This window comes from Urocampus carinirostris, chromosome 12 (genome assembly GCF_059441175.1).
Source record: "Urocampus carinirostris isolate Australia breed hairy pipefish chromosome 12, RoL_Ucar_1.0, whole genome shotgun sequence".
In the NCBI taxonomy this organism is placed as follows: Eukaryota; Metazoa; Chordata; class Actinopteri; order Syngnathiformes; family Syngnathidae; genus Urocampus; species Urocampus carinirostris.
In genome coordinates, this window is record NC_142360.1 from 24,858,281 (window position 1) to 24,880,587 (window position 22,307).

Below are 22,307 nucleotides of genomic sequence, written 5' to 3' on the forward strand. Positions count from 1 at the left end.
GATGGCAGCATAGATTTATTTTCAATTGCAAAAAGCATTAAAGTGACTAAATATTCAGCTTTTTTTAAAATCGAAATATAATTTTTAATCAAGGGAATATTTAGAAACATAATGTAACTTTCAAACACCACAATCGAGTGAACGTTGTGAACCGTTTATCAATTTAAGTCGACTTTAATACTGTAATTGAATGTAGCACATACAACAGCAATGACTTACCCCAATAAAGCGTGTGTTGAACCCAGAGGTTAACCTCCATAAACCACAAAATTTCTTATTATTAAAAAAGGAAAATAAGATGACTTAACTGTTGTCTGAAAAATGTAACAAGGGGAAAAAAATCTGCTCACTCCTTGAACCTTTGTTCCCGTGACATCAAAGATTTCTGACTTTGTGAGATCAAACACACTGCGAAATAACGTTTCTTCGAGAAGACTCGCATTTCCACATATGCGACGGTCAAGACCAGCTCGGGTTCGTCAGATTCCACAAACGTGACGACATAAACAGTGTCCTTCGTGCATCTTTAAGGTTAAGTTTTTAAATATATATATATATATATACATTTATTTTTTGGCTTTGTTTTGAGATGTTGTTCATGTACCATATATCACAGCGCCAGGCGTTTTAACCATACCAACAACATCTCGTGGATTTTACTGCTCAGATTTAGTAATGATAACATACCTTAATTTTTATTTCATATTGTATTTTGTATTACAATAATACGCTAAAAGTGGAGAAAGGCCTCGGCTTGTGAGTTTCTGTAACTATGTGGTCGCCTGAGTGAAAAATGAATGTCAGACGAGAGCATTGACACCGAAATTAGGATCAAGGGTGGGTAAGACCTTATTTCTAAATTTCTTTTTTTAATATTTTAAAGTTTTGAAAGCTTTAAAGCAACGTTTACATTGAATATGTAAATATATTGCTAGGGGAACTGTCGAGCCGGAACATTTGTGTCATTGGGCATGAGACGAACATATGCATAAGGGTTTCAATGTGATTTTTTTTTTTCAAATTCATAAATATTTTTATAATTTCAAAGTGTGTATTTAACTTTTGGGGATATATGTAAATGTAAACACGTAGTTCTCAATTTAGCCCATGTTCCCCCCTCATCTGATTTATTACAGGGCCACTGTTTGACTACACGATATCACTGTATTGTGTAGTGAAACCAAAAACGAGTGCTACAAAGCACAAATAAGAACACTAACTATGGAGACTCAAAGTGACCAAACTGCACTTTTTTTTCTTCTTTTCATGCAAGATGGGCGACAATCATGTTAGATCCCTGTTATGTTAAAAAACAGACATTTCTTGACCTATGAGTATTTGGAAAAACACGTTTGCGTGATAGTTATGTTTGTATCATTTTTTAAATTTATATTGTCAAGTCAAGTCATAATTATTTGTATAGCCCTTTATCATGAAAAGTCTCAAAGGGCTGTACAGAGCACAACAACAACAAAATAACTAGTAAAATATAACATCAGCTACATAAAATATGTTTGTAGGAACGGAAATATGTCAAGAAAAATATGGAAAAATAAATATGTAACTTGGTTAACATAGAATCCAAGTGCCAAATATGATTATATAAATAATTATAATATTGTAATGTAAAATTCATACTCAAGTAAAATTAATTGGAGTTAGATGGCTAGCTAAAACAGTAGAAAAATAGCATGCAAAAATGTAAAAAGCTGAATAGCTAAAAATATACGAAAATAGCTAGCTTAAAAAAACCTGCACTTGTTTTGCTCATTCGCTTTATGAAACCCAATTACTGATTGAAGTTTTTCATAGCACTAGGAGGCACTACATATTGTGTTTTTGTTTCAACGAATGACCTTTTTTTACCTCTCAATAATACACAGTGTCTCTTTAACAAAGACTAATTTACAAATGGAAGATGACAGAAAACTAAACAATGAGGTTATACAGCATAAAACAAAGGAATATTTGAATGACAAAGGTAAAGGAAAAGACTGAAACACATAAAAGAGGTCTCAAACTAATCTATGCTCAAAACATCAAAACAGGAACACACTTTAGAAGTTTTTACAGCCGCATTGTTTTAAGAAGTAGATATAAAGTGCAAATATTTGTTTTATTCCTTTAAAATTTCACAAAGAAAGTTTTGACTTGCTGAATTTACATTTATGTAGATAAATCTTAACAGATATTACCAAATTCAACATCCATTTTGGCCTGGTCATCCCGGAAGGGTGATTACCCTTATGTGCGGTCCCCATTTTCAAGGTTTCTTCATTTTCCTCATAGTTAGGTTTTTAAGTGTTTCCTTGCCCTCATGTAGGTTTTAGATCACGGAATGGTGTAATAATAGTCTGTAGTCTGTAATAGTCCGTGGTTTGTGCAGCCCTTTGAGACTTCTTGTGATTTAGGGTTATACAAGTGAACATGACATAAAAGACAAATTGAATACAACTCCCTTTGATTCCCTTTGTTCTTGTGAATAAAAAGCTCACTGAATTTCTTGCAGGGGTGTCAAACTCATTTTAGTTCAGGGGCCACATGTTAGAAAAAAGATTCACATGGGGGCTTGGAAATTAATGGCATACAACGTCTGCCTTGGCTGAAGGGCTGGGGTTGTTTTTGGAGGCTCAAAATTAAATTATGGATCAGGAATGTAAAATTCGATCGTAAAGCGATTTTCTTCTTTCATGCAGATTTAATCTCTCGAAGTGTTTATCAATCAGATTCAGATTCAGATTCAGATCTACTTTATTGTCATTCTAGTACACGTGTATACAGAACGAAATGTCGATGCATCTGACCCCCACAGTTTCCTTGAATGTACAGATATAAATAATGTTGTATTGTATTTTGGCTACGTATAGTATTTTACCATAGTGCCGATAGTGCAAGAAGAGTAGCTAACCAGATGTGCAAAATGGGCAGTCAGGTTAACAAGTCAGGTACACAGTAACATTAACACTGTAACAATAACGCTGTAATTACAATAGTGCAGAGAGCAATGTGCAAGGAGTGGCAAGCTATAAAAAAAAACTGCCAGTAGTGCAAAAAGTCAGATTAGCAGCCGTTTAGATTTAAGTTAACTATATGTTAGATTGACCATTTAACAGTCTAATGGCCAGGGGGACTAGACTATTGCGGAGCCTGGTGGTCCTGCACCGCACACTGCAGTACCTCTTCCCAGAGGCTAGCAGAGTGAACAGTCCATGATGGGGGTGAGAGGGGTCCCCGGTAATGTTTTTAGCATGGGATAGGCAGTGCTTCTGGCCAATGTCCTGAATGGAGGGAAGTGTAGTCCCGATTATTTTCTCTGCTGTCCTCGTTATCCTCCTCACACTACCCCAGTCGGTAGCGCTGCAGCCTCCACACCACACAGAGATACAGCTGGTCAGGATACTCTCTATGGTGCCCCTGTAGAATGTAATGAGGGAGGGTGGGGGCAGGTGGGCTCTCCTCATCCTCCGCAGGAAGTACAGGCGCTGCTGTGCCCTCTTAACCAGTGATGCAGTGTTCACGGACCAGGTGAGTTTGTTTGTAATGTGCACCCCTAGGAACTTGATACTGCTGACAACCTCCACAGCCTTGTTGTTGATGCAAAGTGGGGCATGGTTGGGCTGGTTTTTCCTAAAGTCGACAATGATCTCTTTAGTTTTGTCGACATTCAGGACCAGGCTGTTGTCCCTGCACCAGCCCACCAACTGCTCCACCTCCTCTCTGTAGGCCAGGTCGTTGTCATCCCTGATGAGGCCCACCACTGTTGTGTCGTCAGCATACTTCACGATGTGGTTTGTGGCGGACCTAGGGACGCAGTCGTGTGTCATCAAGGTGAACAGCAAGGGGCTTAGGACGCAGCCTTGGGGGGAGCCCGTGCTGAGGTAGATGACATCTGAACTGTTCTGACCTATCCGCACTGATTGGGGTCTGTCACAGAGGAAGTCCAGCAGCCAGTTCCGCAGGGGGGTGTTGAAACCCAGGAGTCTCATTTTGTCTACCAGATGTTGTGGGATGATGGTGTTGAATGCTGAACTGAAGTCCAGGAACAGCATCCGCACATGGGTGTTCTTCTCCTCTAGATGTGTCAGGCTCAGGTGAAGCGCAGAGGAGATGGCATCCCTGGTGGAGCGGTTTGTCCTGTAGGCAAACTGAAAGGGGTCGAATGAGGAGGGGAGACTGGAGGTGATGTGCTCTTTAACCAGTCTCTCAAAGCACTTCATTATGATAGGAGTCAGTGCAACGGGCCGGTAATCGTTGAGTGATAAGATCTGGGGTTTCTTTGGCACTGGGATGATGTTGGCAAATTTGAAGCATGATGGTACTTTGGCTTGGTCTAGCGAGGTGTTGAAAATGTCTGTTAGTACACAAGCCAGCTGATCGGCGCACTCCCTAAGTACCCGCCCCGGAATGTTGTCCGGGCCTGGAGCCTTCCTTGTGTTGACCCTTCTCAGGGTCTTCCTCACGTCAGATGAGTCCAGGTGGAGTGCCCTTTCGTCCTGATTTGGAACCGCTTTCGCTGCAGTGGTGCCGTTTTGTGCCTCGAACCTTCCAAAGAATTTGTTGAGGTCATTCAGAAAGTCCATGCTAGTGTTCTGCACTGGGGCGGTGGTTGGCTTGTAACTGGTGATGGCCTGAATGCCTTTCCACATATCCCTGGTGTTGGTTGTGCTGAGGAAACGTTCCTGGATTTTTTGACTGTGCGTTCGCTTTGCTAGTCTGATAGCCCGGTTCAGGTTAGCCCTTGCTGATAACAGCGCCTCCTTGTCACCAGATCTAAAGGCAAGGTTCCGTACTTTTAGTTGTTTTCGTATTTCAGCAGTCATCCAGGGCTTCTGATTGGCACGGGTGCATATAGTTTTGTTATTGCTGACGTCTTCTGCGCATTTACTGATGTAGGCTGACACAGAAATGGCGTACTCATCTATATTTATTTTGTTGTTGTAAGTGGCAGCCGATTTAAACATGTCCCAATCAGTGCAATCAAAGCAGTCCTGTAGTGCCTCCATTGCCCCCTCAGACCACACCCTCACCTGCTTCACTGTAGGTTTTTCTCTGGTCAGCAGGGGCTTGTATGCTGGAATTAGCATAATAGAAAGGTGATCTGATGAGCCAAGGTGGGGGCGGGGGGCTGCTTTATATGCACCTTTGATGTTTGTGTAGGCCAGGTCTAATGTGTTCCTACCTCTTGTAGCAAAGTTTACATGCTGATGGAAATGCGGGAGAACTGTTTTCATATTGGCCTGGTTAAAGTCCCCCGCCGCAATAAAAATGCACTCGGAGTAAGCATGCTGCAGTTCACTCACAGTTCGGTAGAGAACGTCCATTGCCTCCTTCAATCTTTCATTTGTAAAAAAAAAACAAAAAACGAACAAACAGTTGAAATAATTTTCACCACAGTCTAATTAAATGTACAATGTGTAATATTTGACCACTAGATGACAATGTAAAGTCTGATGGGAATGAAAACCAGTGCCAAATGAGCACCGTGTAGCAGCAAGACGCCAGAGAAACATGGCGGCAACTACGAGGTACGGATTCCGCTATGTAAAAGAAATGAAAACACTTTGACCTATGAATATTTTTATAAAATAATATTGGATAGTACATGTTTGTCTGCCTATTATTTAAGTCAATGCTTTTTTACAGAATGAAAGTTATTTTGTACCACTAAAAGGCACTAAATATTATTCACTGTTCCTTTAACTGTCACCTCCAGGTGATTAAAAAAAAAAAAAAAAAAATAAAAAAAAATATATATATATATATATATATATATATATATATATATATATAATGAACTATTGAATAAAATTACATTTTTAAATACTTGTAGATCAAGAAACGTGTATGTATTTTACATAGCATGGGGTCCACCATCTTTGTGCTACTGGTACCCCCAAAAACCTTGCGGAAAGCTCGGCAGAAAAATGAGAAGAAAAATGGTGCGTTCTGGTCACTTTGAGTCCCTGTAATTTGTATACTTCCTTATGCTCCGTAGCACTTATTTTCAGGTGCACTACACAATACAGCGACTTTTAGTGGTCAAATATTTCACAGTGTCCCTTTAAAAATTGAACAAAAGAATTTGGAGGCAATTTTTTTTTCACGACAGTGGCGCAAAAGTAACAGTTTTAAAAGTAAATACCTGTATACCATAAAACATCACTTGAAGTGTCTAACTTAGAAATGTTAACAAAAAAAATAAACAGAAATGGTGAGTGTTGTGCAGTGTTGGGCCTGGAACTGAAAAAGCTCGGTGACCTTGGGGGTATCGCACCCGCCCCGAGACTGGGAGGTTGTGGTTAAAGCCTCGGCCGAGTCATACCTAAGACTTAAACATGGGTACCCGTTGCCTCCCTGCTTGGCTTTCAGCATTAGGGGTTGGAATTGGGGGGTTTGGTCACCTAATGACTCCCAACACCTCAGTTGGGTTGAGCGAAGGGGCTGGGAATCCCCTCCTCTCGGCAGTAGCTCAGGAGGTAGAGCGCTCGTCTTGGGATCAAGGGATCCCAGTTCGAATCCCGGCTCGTAAGTGTTACATGTCGATGTGTCCTTGGGTAAGACACTGAACTCCTGATACCCCCAATAAGCAGGTTAGCGCCTTACATGGCTGCAAGGCCGCTATTGGGAAATGTGGAGCACATTGTAAAGCGCTTTGGGAAGTCATTGACTTGAAAAGCGCTATATAAATGCAGATCATTTCATTTTTCATTTCATTTCTCCTCTGAATCTCCCAAAAAGAATCAGAAATTACTCTAGCCACCTCCCACTAGCGGGATATGGCTGTGGTATATACAGTATATATAATGTATATATATATATATTTTTTTTTTTTTTAAATAATATATATAATATATATAATATATATAATATAGTTACCCGTTACTTCATTTAAAGAGTAATTGCATTACCCCCAAGATTATTGATTTTGTTTCTCTATTTTTCAAAATGTTTTTCTCTTTCTGCCTCGTTTTTCTCCTTCTTTTCCCCCTTTAATCTACTAACCTGGCCCCTGTGAGAGTTTTTTTCTACCATGTGGCCCACGAAAGTTTAACACCCCTGGGCTTGAGGCTTAAAGTAATGACATAAAACTTAGAGGGACAAGTTTAATATTTACTGACTCCTAGTGGTACAAAAAAATCATTCAGTAAAAAAAAACAAACAATCATTGATTTGAATACTATAAAATAAATCACAGTTTGAGATTTTTTCTTCTTTAATATTGTGGAATCCCCGGCTAGAAGTTGCCGCTATGGTTGCCTGGCATCTTGCTGCTCCGCAGTACTCTTTTGGCACTGGTTTTTATCCGCATTAGTCTATACAGTGCCATCTAATGGTCAAATATTACACATGTTTGTTTGAAACTTGTTTTATATCAAGACTATTATTGAATTGTTTTATTTGCCTGGTTTACACCAAATTGATTCTCCTGAGTGGAGTTACATGAAATGAGTCTATAACGCAGGGGTCGGCAACCTATGGCAAGCGTACCAGCAGTGGTACGCGAGGGGTTAACCAGTGGAAAGAGAGCGCACGGCAAAATAATAATGATTTATTTTTTTTTTTTTTTTTTAAAGCGTATTTACCTGAAATTTAGACATCCTCAGTTGCGCGCCATGTTATGTAAAGGATTTACGTTAGGCTTTACGTGGGTTTTTTAGTGTGAGTTTGCCCTGCGCCTCAGGGAGAGAGAGAGTGAGAGAGAGAGAGAAAGAGAGAGAGAGAGAGAGAGAGAGAGAGAGAGAGAGGAAGAAACACGCGCGCGCGATAAATGAACGAATCATGACGGCTCCTCAAGCGAAAAGATTGCGCTCTCTCCAGCCAGCGTGGACAGATGACTGGGTCTTTGTGCTAAAAGTGACCGTGCTGTTTTGTGCATTATGCCCCGAGAGCGTCAAGTTTTAAACGTCATTACGAGACGAAACATGAACATGAATTCAAGGCGGAGACATTAAAACTCGCTGTGTCCAGATACGGCAAACAAATATAAATCCTTAAAACTCCACCACTGAAGCTATTTAATAAATTGTTCACTGAATAGCATAGCACGGAAAACCATTTACTGATGGCCAATATTTTAAAGAAGGGTGTGTGTGCGCGTGTGTTCTGCATTGCTGCTGTTTTTTCAAGTTTTGATATTTTCTACAACAAGATATCATTGATAAAAGGTATAGTAAATGACCATATTACTTGTTTTTTGATTGTAGTTTATAGTTGATGAAGAATGATTGATTCTGGCTAATTCTTGTGGTAAAAAGTTGAAGTCATGGATGGCTACAGGTCTTTCCACATGTTGTTCACATTCATATTTTAGTTAATTGATTAACAAGAATAGTGGAAGATAAATTGGTCAGTTATACCAGTGTGCCGCTGGAATTTTGTCTTTCCAAAATTTAGGCCATTATTCAGTATTTTTGCACTCTTCAGACGAGGAACTGTAACAGTCATCCAAATCAGTAGGTGGCAGTCGATTTTTATATACTTTTTATGTACTAATTATCTGCTCTTGAGGTACACAGTACATTTAATAACTTAATTTATTAATTAATAAATTTAATTTAATTTGTTTACCAAAGCGGTTTAAGATTGTACTGTAAAAAATAAAAACATAAAGCACGTCATTCTTTTTTATATTAAGTATTATTTTCTTCTTTTTAAATACTAATTATCTGCTTATGAGGTAGTACAGTGAAATATTTGACATAACTTCATTTTCAAACATTTTCAACGGACGGTGTGCCACGGAACTTTTTTATAAATAAAAGTGTACCTTGGTTCAAAAAGGAGTTGAAAAACACTGAGTTATATGATTAAAATGTCTATCCATGTTGTATATTTGGACTGGTGTAAAATGACAGCTCTGTTGGATATGAAAAAAATGTTGTGCCAGTCATTAATCTTGGTGTGGCACACTGATGTACAAGGACATTTGAAAGTGGCACTCCGCATCGAAAATGTTGCTGACCCCTGCTATAAAACATGTATTGTAATATGTCATTTAGGACATCAGAACTTGCCTCACAATAGCATATTGTTAGTAGTCCTGACATGATGCCATAGAAACCTGCTCTAGTGGAGCATCTGTCGAGTGACTGGTGAGGTCAATGACTGAACGTAACCTTTTTGAGCGACACGTCAGCATCTACCGCGGCCAATAGCGTGTCGGCATGCGCGCGTGCGTGCTTTAGATTCTGCTGTCTGGTGATGCTGTGCTGTGTTTTCTCACTGAGCGATTGGCTGAGCCTAATCTTGCTATAGGAAGATGCGGCGGCGCGCAGTCAAGAGGGCATTCGTCGACGAGTAAGATTGGAGAAATGTTCCTTTTATAGTGCAGGAGTCACACTTGTGTGAGAACTCTTTCCACGGCCACTGAGATGATCTTGATTCATTATTGCAGGGGCGTCAAACTCATTTGAGCTCGGGGGACATGTGGTAGAAAATAAACTCCGTGGGGGCCGGAGTCGTAGAAAAGAGACAAAGGGAGAGGGGGGAAACAGAGAAATAGAGAGAGAGATACAGAGAAAGGAAGTGGAGGAAAAAGAGTGAACCGTGAAAGAGAGAGAACGCGAAAGACACAGGAAGAAAAAGAAAGAAGGTATTGAAAAAATGAGAAGAAAAGGGAGAGAGACTGGGAAATAGAAAAAGAGCGAGAGCAAAAGAGAGAGAAGAGAAGAAAGATAGTGAGAATAGAAGAAAGGGAGGCAAATAGAGAAAGGAGAAAGAGAAAAATAGAGAGAGGGAGAGAGGAAATGGAAAAGGGAGAGAAAGGCAAAGAAAGGGAGAAAAGAGAGAGAGAAGAGAAAAATAGAAGGGAAAAGAGAAAGAAAGAGAGGGAAAAAGAGAAAAAGTAGTTTGCAATAATCTGTTGTCTGTGCAGCCCTTTAAGACTCCTTGTGAAAAAGGGCTATACAATTAAACATGATTTGACTTGACAAAGAGAGAAAGCGAAAGTAAAAACATGAGAAAGAAGAAAGAAATGGGAGAAGTAAAAGAGAGAGAGATGGAAAAAGAGGAAGAGGAAAGGGAGAGAGACCGAGGTATAGCAAAAGATAGAGAGTAGGAAAGAGAGAAGAGTAAAATGATTGTGAGAGAGAAGGAAGAAAGAGAAATAGAGAGAGAGACAAAAATAAAGAAAGGAAGAAAGAGAATAGAAAAGGGACAGAAAGCGACAAAGAAAGGGAGAAAAGAAAGAGAGAGAGAAAAGAAAAAGTGTAATGGCCAAAGAGAGAAAACAACAGTGAAAGAGAATGAGGAGAAAGAATGAGAGACAAAAATGAGAAAGAGGGAGAGAGACAGAGAAGCATCAACACTGTCATCGTCAGTGGCGCCTGGTTTTGGCGACTACAAGTGGACATGTTTAAAATTACAGCTCGTTTTTCTCTTGCGCTTCCCTTTGTGTTGTCTAGCGGACCGGAATATAGCCCATGTTTGACACTCGTACATAATTATAACATACAGCAGGAATCATTGTGTATATTTTTTCACTGAAAATACTTCTACTTGAAGAAAGTGTTGTTTATAGTTAATATTTTTTGCTCGCTATTATATGGTATTTTAATCCAATCATATTTTAAAAAGTATTTGAATTGAATGAATGATAAAAAATTATTATTGAAGGTCGGGGGCGTCGTTTGAGGAGTCCTTAAAAAAGTTAAAATATTTTCTCTATTACGTATGTGTTAACAATTCCCAAACGGAGAGCCCTTAGGCTTTACTTTCCATCACGCCCATCTGCTCTTATCTTAATTTAAGCAAAGCTGTTCGGGGCAGAACGCATTAGGCAGGAGGAATGGGGAATAGGGAGGTTGGGCTGGAGAGTTGGATTACAGCTTTTTTCGCCCCTTGAAAACACTTGATAAGAGACCAGTATTTGAGTCTATGGTTGCTTTATTTTAAAGTGAGACAACATCTTGTAGTCATTTCTAGAATACAAAATAATAATTTTAAAACACTCAATCCAACAAAGAGATTTTTTTCTAAAGATAAAATAAATATTAAAATATGAATATAGATATTGAAAATCTATTTTAGATAAAATAAAACAAACAAATATTTGTAAAAGACATTTTTGTACAAATATCTGATAAAACTTACTTTAAATAGTTAGCGTTCAGCTTTTGTGCAAAAGAATAGGCATTTGTTGCATGTGTCTAACCACAATTACCTTTTGTGAACCATTGAAACAATAATTCTGCTAATTGTGTAAAGCTTGTAATCAGTTTCAACTCTTCAAGGGACATTGTGTATTATTTAGCGCCTCCTAGTGATACCAAATTTCATGCATAAAAATGGTAAATATTCTGCATTTCAATTAGTGCTTTTCAAGTCATTGAAGAGCTCCCAAAGTGCTTTACAATGAGCTTCTCACTTACACACACACACTCTCACACTATTAGCCAGAGGCAGCCATACAAGGCACCTACCCGCCTCATTATCTCATCTCATTAGCTGCACCGCTTATCCTCAGTAGGGTCGCGGGGGCCTACCTGCCTATCCGGGCAATTAGAGTTTCGGTGTCTTGCCCAGGGACACTTTGAGATTCAACCCGGAGGAGCCGGGAATCGAACCTGCGACTTCTCAGTCCCAAAACGAGCGCTCTAAAAAAAAAAAAGAAAAATAGCGAGAGAGAGAAAGGCTCGGTTTCCTCGGAGCTTAAGTAATCAGTCCATTGAATGAATTAAAATAACTACACATATTTCCGTCAAGTTCCTATCGATGCCGATAATCCGGCGGGCCAAATATCGGTCGGCCTCTAGAATGAAGACAGTACTGCAACATTAGAAAAATGGCTTGAATGTTTCCTACTTCAAGTATGTTTCTTCGGTGTGCACGGTCACACCATTAAAGCAGCACTGCAACATTTTTTCCACACTATTCAAAGTTTACAAGAGAGTAAAACTTTTAATAAAAACGAATTTGGCTGCTTTCACTTTGCAGTTACATTTAGGCTAAATCATATAGAAATACTTGTGGAGTCCATACTGTAAACCATTTGCAAAATTGACCTGGCTACATGCAAACAAATAGTTCTGTTCACATGAAGGTAGTACAGTATTATTATGTGGTTGCAAAACAACAACCTGTTTGTATGCAGATTGCTGCTGTAATAAAGTATTTGGTTGGCGTTGCGGTGGTTCATTGCTCTTTCGCAGAACTCCATGACCTGGCTTTTTGCATTTTCCCACATGCACATCTTAACGATACATATGACAGTGTTGAAAAAGTGATGGGTACCGGGGACTCACTTGCTCAAAAATCTATGGGTCCCAACAGAGATCTATGGGTCCCCAAAATTTAGTGTTGTGGAGGTTGAAATCGTAAATCGGCGACAAATATATAATATAAATCTATATATTCATTCAGTTTTAATCATCACAATTTATTGATAATACAAATCAGTTATTTCTTCCAAGATTTTTCAGTTCACAACAATATTGTACATTATACAAAATAATATTGCTGAAATATTAATTTATATATTGATGCAGTTTTAATCATCACAGTTAATTGGCAATACAAAGCAGTTATCATTTAAGATTTTTCAGTTCATAAATTCTTCGTGGTTTGCTGTCCCGCCACAGTTGTAATGCCTTCTCAAGGTCCAACCCATTATCATCCTCCTCATAGCGTAACCAGGAATATAATTCAGTCCATTTTGGAAGAAAAGTCCTTTCCTTGCTAGGAGTATTCTTTTGTTTATTTTCTTTAGTCAAATCGTTCGCTTCAACACACGTGTTTTCCTTGCCTCCGCGACCTTCCGAAGAATTTCTCCGCCTTTTTTCGTGCCAGAATTATTGCCGTTGTTATCACTTTCTGCATTATGTTTCAACATATTACTGACACTGAAGAAATTACCAATTTTGTGTTGATTTTCACCTAATACTGTTTTTTCGGAGGCATACTTAACCTTCACCTTATCTCGACGACAACCCCCACTACAGTGACGAGACCAAACTCGAAACGCGAGACCAAAAGAAAAATGGCGGATCTGCCTGAGTTTGGAGTGCGGTAAATATTTGTCCAAAAAAAAAGTAATTGGGTAATAATGACAATTTTTTGTCAAAAAAGTTGCGTCCTGGGGACGCACGATGATTTGACAGCAAAAAGGGACGCGGGCAAACGAGAACACTCTTCACATTAAAATAATTTTGGACATAGTATACTGACAACTTGGCACTTCGAGCCACTTTTATTTAAAATATATTCTTATTTATATTTTTATCTGTCACTCTATTGTGTCATGTATTCTGTGTAGCACTATTTAGATATTCTATATAACACGCTACAGAGGGCATTTGCACGTCACACTGGGTATTTGTATATTGTATTCTTTTTGCTTTATTATTGTATTGTTCTCAGCTCAGGGATGCTGCTGGAAATGTGAATTTCCCTTCGGGGATGAATAAAGTATCTATCTATCTATCTATCTATCTATCTATCTATCTATCTATCTATCTATCTATCTCTATCTAGACAAACCATGTCAGACTTTTTCATCTTTCCTGCCAAAGAAAAATAGTCAAAATAATAATGACAATATATATAATAGTAAAAAAGGTAGTACTTATAGAATTGTTTTTTGATGCCAACTAAAATGGCACTCCATAAGAAGTTCTGTAGAAATACTAAAAAAATACAACTAGAGTAATATTACAAATTCCTCAAGATATACTAAAAAAATTACAATGGAAATACTACGAAAATACTCCAGAAATACTACTATGAAAATACTTAAAAAATAGCAGAAATAAAAAACTACCACAGAAATAGTACAACCAAAATAATAGTCAAGTCCTGTTTATGTGTATACTCCTCAATCACAAGAAGTCTCAAAGCGCCACACAGACTATTGCAAACGACAGAGTATTAGTACACCATCCCCTGATCTAAAAACTACAAAAATACTACTTCAGAAATATTACAACAGAAATACTACAAAAATACAACTACAGTAACACTACAGATGTACTACAAAATTGTACTATTTTAAAACTGCAAACATACTACTACATAAATGATCCCGAAATACTTTAGATATAGAGAGTGATACTACAAAAACACTTGAGAAGTACTAAAAAAATCCGACTGCCGACATACTACAAAATACTACAGATATACTACAAAACATTATGACGGAAATACTTTAAAAATACTCAAGAAATACTACAAAAATACACCGAACCCTGATAAGCAGGTAGGCGCTTTGCATTGGCTGACACAACTACTAGCACAATGTAAAGTGCTCTGGGAGGTCTTCGGTGACTTGAAAAGTGTTATAAAAACAGATCATTTACCCTTTACTATGGAAATACTAAAAAAGTACTACAAACATAAAACCACAGTAATGCTACAAACCCAAAAATCAAATTTAGTGCTTAAGACAGGGACGCAATTTTTTTTTGCTTTAATTGTGAGCGTTTCAAAACCAATTTGATGAAACTCATCTATTTCAAAACAAATGACTGAGGATTCATGAAGTACTGTAAACATCCTTTTATTCATTGTTTTCCATGTCCAAAACCTTGGAGAAGGCTAAAAAGTTGAGGAAAGGTGTATTTTTGGATTGAAAGGTTTCAACAGGACAAAAATGTGATTTACAAAAATATTGGTTTAAAGTCGCTGCCATGCAGCGCAGTGGTTAGCGCGTATGCGGCACAGTTCTGAGGTCATGAGATCGAACCTTCCTGTGTGGAGTTTGCATGTTCTCCCTTCTCTTGTGTGGGTTTCCTCCAGGCACTGCGGTTTCTTCCCACATTCCAAAAACAGGCATAGCACATACCTGTCAACCTCCATGCCCTTACAAACTGTCGTATTTTCCCTTACAAAATAATCTTACACCATATTTTTTTTCAAACGTGTTTATTTATGTAGTTTAACATGTTATATTGTACATGTGTTTGGTTATATCATATATATTGTTAATTAACATTTTGTTGTGAGATCCTGAGTTGCTCGACATGAATGAGGTTTATTATAAAAGAAGTTCAAAAATTAAGTAGCTTGGACGTTCACTGTAGAAGGAAAAAATACATGCAAATATAATTAAGTAGAATAATACACTTTCTTATTCAAATTATGAATTCATTTTCTGCATTAAATTATTGTTGGTAATATACTGATTAAAGGGATAACCACAAACCAGTCTTTTTTCATTTTCTGATTTTATACTTCCTTTTTGTCTTAACTTTTTTATACAACATAATAATTCGTAATATAATGCATCAAAGCAAGTGAGCCGTTTGATAGCTGGCTCTCTTTAATGAGTTGAGCCGAAAAAGCCGGTTCTCTAAAAAGAGACGGGCTTCGTTTGCAACGAAAAAAACTATACCGAGATAGAGGTTACCGCGGCGAACTCGTTTGACTTGATTGATTTGCCGTTTCGAGATAGTCGGTGTATACCGGATGGTACCCATCATTGACAAATTTGCGTTTTTCCGTTCAGATTTTCTCGTACATCGTACACGTCTTAAAATGCATCATAAACGTACTTTGTACGGCAAAACCGTACAGGTTGACAGGTATGATATCAGGTTCATTGGCCGATTCAAATTGTCCCTGGGAATAAATGAGAGAGTGAGTTGTCTGTTTGTGTGCCTTGCTACTGGCTGGCAACCAGTTCAGGGTGTCTCCTGCCCACTGCCCGAAGATAGCTGGGATGGGCTCCAGCACCCCCGCGACCCTACTGAGGATGAGCGGTGCAGATAATGGATGGATGGGGTTAAAAATTGCCTCTAATTCATGTAGTGTTTTTTTTTTTTCTTGTTTCAATTGTGTATTTTTTTTGTCGACTTGGTCTTAAATTTGATTAAAAAAATATATTAATTTAACTTGCCTTGAGCTGTAGGAACCCTGCACTTGGAGTGATCCAAAAAAATAAGATACAGCGGAAACGTATAAGTAGCAGGGTTGGGTAAGGTTACTTTAACTTGATTACTTTCAATTACTTTTGGATTACTCCCTCCAATACCATATATGCTAAAAAATGACAAAAGAAACTAAATATGAATAAAATGACTAAATTTTGTGCAGGCTTGGGGAGTAACGGAATACATGGAAGGGCAAAAATGATGTTTGCAACCTGTTTGGATTTATTTTCATTTTGTTTCTGTCGCATTTTATGTTCGTTTTGCCGGAGATCAAAGCGATCAAAGCCAGGAGAGAAAGCTTACCACGTGTTGAGTCATAATTTTATTCATTTTTAGTTTCTTTTGTCTTTTATTAGCATATTTGGTATTGGAGTAATACAAAAGTAATTGAAAGTAATGAAGTTAAAGTAATCCTACCCAACCCTGATAAGTAGACAGGTATAGTGATATTGGGGGGGGTTATTTAAAAAAAAAATCAAGTAGAGAGTCCAGAAATGTTAAACAAACCGTTTGAACTGCAATAACCTTCGCCGGCATGCCTGCAGATTGTTGTTAAACCGCGTGCCTGCCTAAATGTGTATTACGGCAGTAGGGGGGGTGTGTTTTTGGATCGTCATTCTTCAGTAGTAGCGACAGAGCGTAAACCCCTTCAGTGTGATTTATTTGGCTCGGATGACCTTATACGGTATGTGAGTCTTGTGGCGTGAGCAATATCACCCAATCAGAAGTCTTCAGAAGGGGGGAGGTGTGCGAGCTGTAGTAGGAAGTAGGCAGACCTGGTAGGGTGGGGTTTTTTGGGGCGAGGGAGGGACCATCGAAGCCGGCTGCCGCTCCAAAATGAATGATCGGACGCTTGTGTTATAATCGTAGACAACACTGGAAAATCAGGACGTTTTACGAGCTCAGTAAATATATTTAAGGGACGTTTTACCCCGAAATCTCAAGAAGGCAGTGAAAGCTTTTTTTTCAGGGATGCATCGTGAGTACTGTATTACTGCAGCGTTTATTCGGTTTGTCATGTAAATGGAATGTATTCATCCCTTTACTTTCACTTATATTTATTTCTCACCCGTGTACAAGAATACGTGTTTGGATGCTGTGTGTACTTTGGGATTCTCTGATTTTTGTTCATGTTTATATAAGCTAATTGTTTTTTTTTAAATTCTGCTCCAATTACAATGGTGCACCTACATCTCTTAATTTCACTATTGATCACCAAATCCATAGACGCATGATTCGTTTGGGATGATAATTTTGGAATTAGAATGGCTTATATGGTCATTGATAACAATGTAGTGAACATTGTTTATAAAGGCATTAGTCATACCACTCAGGGATTAAACAAGCAATAAAGACTTCAAAGAGAAAACAAAAGAAAGAGTGCAAAAATTAAAAAAAATTATAGACCCGTCTCCAAGCATTAAGTTTTTTCCCCTTTTCTAGTGCATCATTATCTCAATGCAATGAAAAATGTCTGATAATGACACGTGGAAATGTGGTCTAGTGCAGCAAGGGTGTAACCCAACCGAGTCCAGCAGTAGCACTTGTTGTCAATGTTAAATGTTATCCGAGGAAGGAGATCAATGAAAGGTTTTTATAGTGCGTATGTGAAATAGACTGACAAAGTGGTGGCATTTTTCTTGTCATGCAATAAGGAAGAATGCCTAGGGTGAAACCAGAAACACACTGTTAAATACATTTAAAAATCTCTGTTGCCATATATGTCTTCTCATTTTCAAATATTGTTTTTCTGGATTTTCTTTTCCGTTGATGTAAGAAAATAAACTTAAAACGTGGACAATTTTGCATGTGACTAAGAGCAAACATTGCCTGCAAAATAAGAGCAATGGTACTTTAAAGGAGTGAAATGGTCTGAAACAAAAATACTTTGATTTGCTTCTTTTATCCGCTTTTCCTCAACTTTCTATATAAAGGGTGCTAATCTGGGTGGTTTGCAGTTAAGCAGCAGGTGAACAATGTGGAATTCATCCTTTTAAATGTAAAATATGTCAAATGAAGCCAAAAGAATCAAACTGCTGAGATCCAAATGTTCCTTGCAATATTTTTTTAATAACTTTTTGTTATTAGTTTCCTACTTATTTTCTTTTGTGTCTGTCTGTGTATTTGACGTTCCATGGTCTTGGATTGTGAAAAAGAAGAGTTTTTTTTTAAATTTCACATTAAATGTATTCAAGCAACTTTTTGAGTTGCAATTTGATGCCTGAAAAGTGCTATACCAATGCATTTATTGATTGATTGATCTCTATAGTATAATCTTGCATATATGATATTGACACGACAACATTTCCATTTATTTATTTTTAATGAAAAATGTTTGAATCAAAGTATATTTGAAAGGACTTTTTTAAACACAATTTCCCCAAGTGACAGTTAACTTAGTAATTCTCTGTTTTTGCAAGAAAGTAATTCATAAAGAACTATGGGATAAATAATTAGCGTTCTTTCAGAGACAATTACGCTCCACAAAAGATTTAGAGTCAGAGTCAGACATATTGTGTCTCTCGTGTCATGACTTCTGCACGATTGAACAATGCATACGTCTGAAGGAACAGCAGTGACATCACCATGTCTTTTCAATGTACAACATATTTAAGGGCAAGGAACTTTGCACAGTAGGAAAAAACATGATAATGAAAATTGTATTCATTTTTTAATAACATCGTACTGAAATATTTTAGCAAAATATAGTATAAACTATGGCATAATTTATGGGTTTTGTCACAGTTGTATTTTAGGAAAACTGCTTTACTCCTACTCCCATTGGAAAGAAACTGCTCTACTTCCATTGTCCACTGGAGACAACCTGAATGCCATATTTGGAATTTGATCATTTTGATCGATTATATATTTATATATAGATATAATTATTATTTTTTTCCAAGTAGTTGATGTTGATTTTTGTTTTTTTCTAATATTATTTCATGAAATGAGACTATTATTTGAAATGTTAAGTTCAAATCCTTTGAAAATAATTAGATCTGGTTTGACTAGTTTTAGAGTTGATGTACCATTTCAAATGAAACGAATCGCAAGATCAAAGTCATGACAGAACCACAATATCACTCTGAGAGAAGTGAAAGTTTCCATTTTCAAACAGGCGTGCAACAATTTGCCACCTGAAAGATACACTGTTATGTTTACGTTACAGAAAAACAAACACACTTCACTTCAGCCTTTCATAGCGTGTGAGCAGCAACACAACTCTTGACTCATCTCACATCAAGTGTGCACGAGGTCAGCTAACTTCTGGTCTGTCACATGACAGATGATCTAGAATTGTCATTTAATTTTTATTTCCGTGTCATGGAATAATATCTCATATGACCTCTCACAGTCATGTCAGTCCAGTTGTCTTGACATGTCATTACTAACTGGGTAACAGGTCACCTAACACAGACACAACCCACGTAGCACCGTGTTGGGACTGATAGAGGCTCACACAACATAGTTTAGGAATCTTTGGGTTGATTTCAGCTTTTTATTGGTGTCATTTATTGATGTGATGAAAAACTTTAAGAGTCATGAGCATTATTTTGCTTGCATTGGTAAGTTTTGTTTAGAAACCTGACTACATGGTGATTAATTGACAACTATACTAAATTACTCGTTTAGATATCAATAGAATTAGAAATCATCTAAAGCCTCAAAATTTTAGCTTCTTAAAAGTGTTTTTTTTATATATATATCTCCAATAAAAGGTGACCAGTTACTCTTAGCTTAAATTTAAACCAAATATTTCACTGATGTTGGTAATAAAATGTATCAATCTCAGTGAGGTCAATTTCATGTTTATTTACATTCCTTAATATTGTTCAGACAACACCTGATTGTATCCTTTTCCTAATCATTGATAATTTGGGGATATCTTATATAAATGATTTAGAAGGAATATTGTTTTCATCAGACACTAACTAGCAAGATGCTTTAACTTAGGAAAAATTAAGATCAACACTTATTAATTTTAATTAATTTATTCTCTGACTCTACTGGACAAAACACTAACTAAATTATTACGATGTATGTTTGAATGAATGTATTTGACATTTTATACGACATAGATTGAAACAAGATTATTTTTACTTTGTCCTCCTTATAGATTAATGGATAAATTTATCAGCAGATTAGTCTCTCATTCGAATTGTCATTTGTAAAAGCCTTAATTCGATGACAGGAGATGACCAAACAGTTTCCGAATACTCTCTGGTCTTACATTATAATGCGTTTGACACAGATATGTGTGCAGAAGATGTCAGAATAACCTTGGCTGGAAGGGTCACTGGTCTGACGGTGAAAAAACCCAAGTGCCAGTTCTGTGTGTACAACAGCAATATGTCACACAGTTTGAGTAGAAAAGGTATTTAGCTCCATGTTATCAAATGGCTTATTGTACATTATGTTTATACTTCTGAAAGGATCATTTTGACAACCAAGATGTCACGCTCAACTTGGGTCCATCCAGAGTTGTTATCAGATAGTGATTTCACAAACATTTGGGTGAGCTCTGTTCTCATGTTATTGCTTCCTTTTTGTACCACCGTCTCTTGCAGTGACCGCGTGTGAGCCCACAACCATGGCCGAGGCTGGTGTCCTTCAGCAGTTTCAAAACGGCGACATAACTGAATCGACATGTGCATCAGGCAACAATTCAGCACCCCTTGACCATGCTTCGGAAACGACCAAGTGTGTACACTCACACTCGCATACAGAGATCCCTCGGTTTTGGCAAATAATGGGGACAAGAACCCCCCACGAAAACCGAAACACCGCGAAAATGCTTAGCACTTTCATGACGTCATTACGGAAGTATACGACTGTAATTTTAAGCATATTGCATCAAACATCACACCACAAAATTTACAAATCACCCGGAGGAAAAAAGGATGACTGGTTGAAGCCAAAGTCTTAAAGCAGACCCACCCACTAAAAACTTTGGACGATTCTTTGATCAATCATTTTTAACTTTTGAAAATATTTTTGGGGGCGTGTCCAGTCGATAACCACTATCAAACTCCCATCCCAAATTGATTAAAATGTCCCTGGGTCCTAATTTGTACACTCTTAGCCTATAAATGGTGTTAAACCTGGTCTTTACTGTTTTTTTTAATTCATTCATGTTTGTGGCACTGTGCATACAAGCTCGAGTTTCAAAAGAAACAGACGTTTACAGATTTGATATTAAACCCGATATATTTGAAAACTTATTTTAAATCAGTGAGATGTGGTGAAGTACGTGTCTGGTGAGGTACTGTCAGATTTACAACTAAATGAACTAATTTGATTGGCAGAGTAATAAAAAAATAAGACAGGTTTGAGGTCTGCTACAAATCGGAATCTCACAATCGCCCTCAACCAGGGCAAGTGGATTGTGTTCCTCACTCTGCATTTGCAGACGCTCAGCACAGTAATACGTTGTATTATTAATATTCAGAATATGAGAAAATTGTGAGATATAGAAAAAGAAAATCCAAAAATTGAGAAGTGAAATGAGGCATAACTTCAACACTGAATACTGTAGATATAACCATTTATTACATTTTTAATTCTATATTTCAATGATGACAGGTGATAGCCTCACCTGCCTTCCCTGTCACTGCTACAATTCTTAATTTAGATTGAGACTAATTCTGTTTGGAACTGATTTTTAAAGACTTCAAGACAAAATGATAGATGAGCCATATGTTTTTATTTGTGTTTCATGCGTCAAACTCAGATTGATAGAATATTTGTAATCATAGCTGTTTTAATTTTAGAATAAAACAAAGAATAGTACCTTCTCCCTTGAAAACGTAAGTCTCAAAGCAAAATTATTCAAAAAGTTCATAACACTCAATAATGGACAAATACTTGCAGTAGAGTCAATTAGGGAAATGCCAACTGTTCCGTTTCTGTGCAAGGCTCATGTTTCTGTCTCTGGTTTCCCACAAGGAAGAGGCGCACTCCATTTTAGGAAGTCACCCTCCTTTGTTCTAACGCGTTTTTCCTGTCTGTTCACCTCAGTGAGTTGTCAGAGGACGAACCCACAGTGGAAAAGGAAGAGGTGAAAGCTGACCTCAATGTGGTCACTGGCAACAAGGAGGTCCAGCAGGTCACTGATGATCAAACGTTAAACACACAAACAGGTGAAGCAGAACACACAGAAGAAAGATAAGAACACTGTTTGCATATGCTTGCTCTGCCATTTGAATGTTGTCATGGGTGGTGTGGATGGTTTATGATCACAGTAGAGTTTCACCAACAAAAATGGCTTTATGTGGGAAGGGTTTTTGTGGACTTACCAGGTTCTCTATCTCATTCTGAGGAAGTGAATGTGCTTCCTGCCATCAATCATTCACTTGCACACTTCATTTCCTCATTTTGTATTGAATAGCAAAATTATCCTAAAAATTCTTAGGCTTTTCTGTTCATTATTTCGTATGAGATTAC

General features: G+C 37.6%; 1 protein-coding gene across 4 annotated transcripts in view; it reads left to right on the forward strand.

Moving 5' to 3' along the window:
* Positions 1–386: 386 nt before the first annotated feature.
* The window catches only part of acsbg2 (acyl-CoA synthetase bubblegum family member 2), a 43,528-nt gene continuing 21,607 nt past the window's right edge, over positions 387–22,307 (forward strand). Inside the window, exons 1-3 of one of the 4 annotated variants that reach the window (XM_088350091.1) lie at positions 387–531; positions 20,432–20,564; positions 21,882–22,003. In XM_088350091.1, the coding sequence (XP_088206217.1) occupies positions 20,455–20,564; positions 21,882–22,003 (232 nt within the window). In that variant the 5' untranslated portion in view covers positions 387–531; positions 20,432–20,454. Of the gene's footprint in view, positions 532–692; positions 842–16,672; positions 16,843–20,431; positions 20,565–21,881; positions 22,004–22,307 lie in introns of those variants that run through there. The other 3 variants (XM_088350089.1, XM_088350092.1, XM_088350090.1) reach the window with 3 other exon arrangements.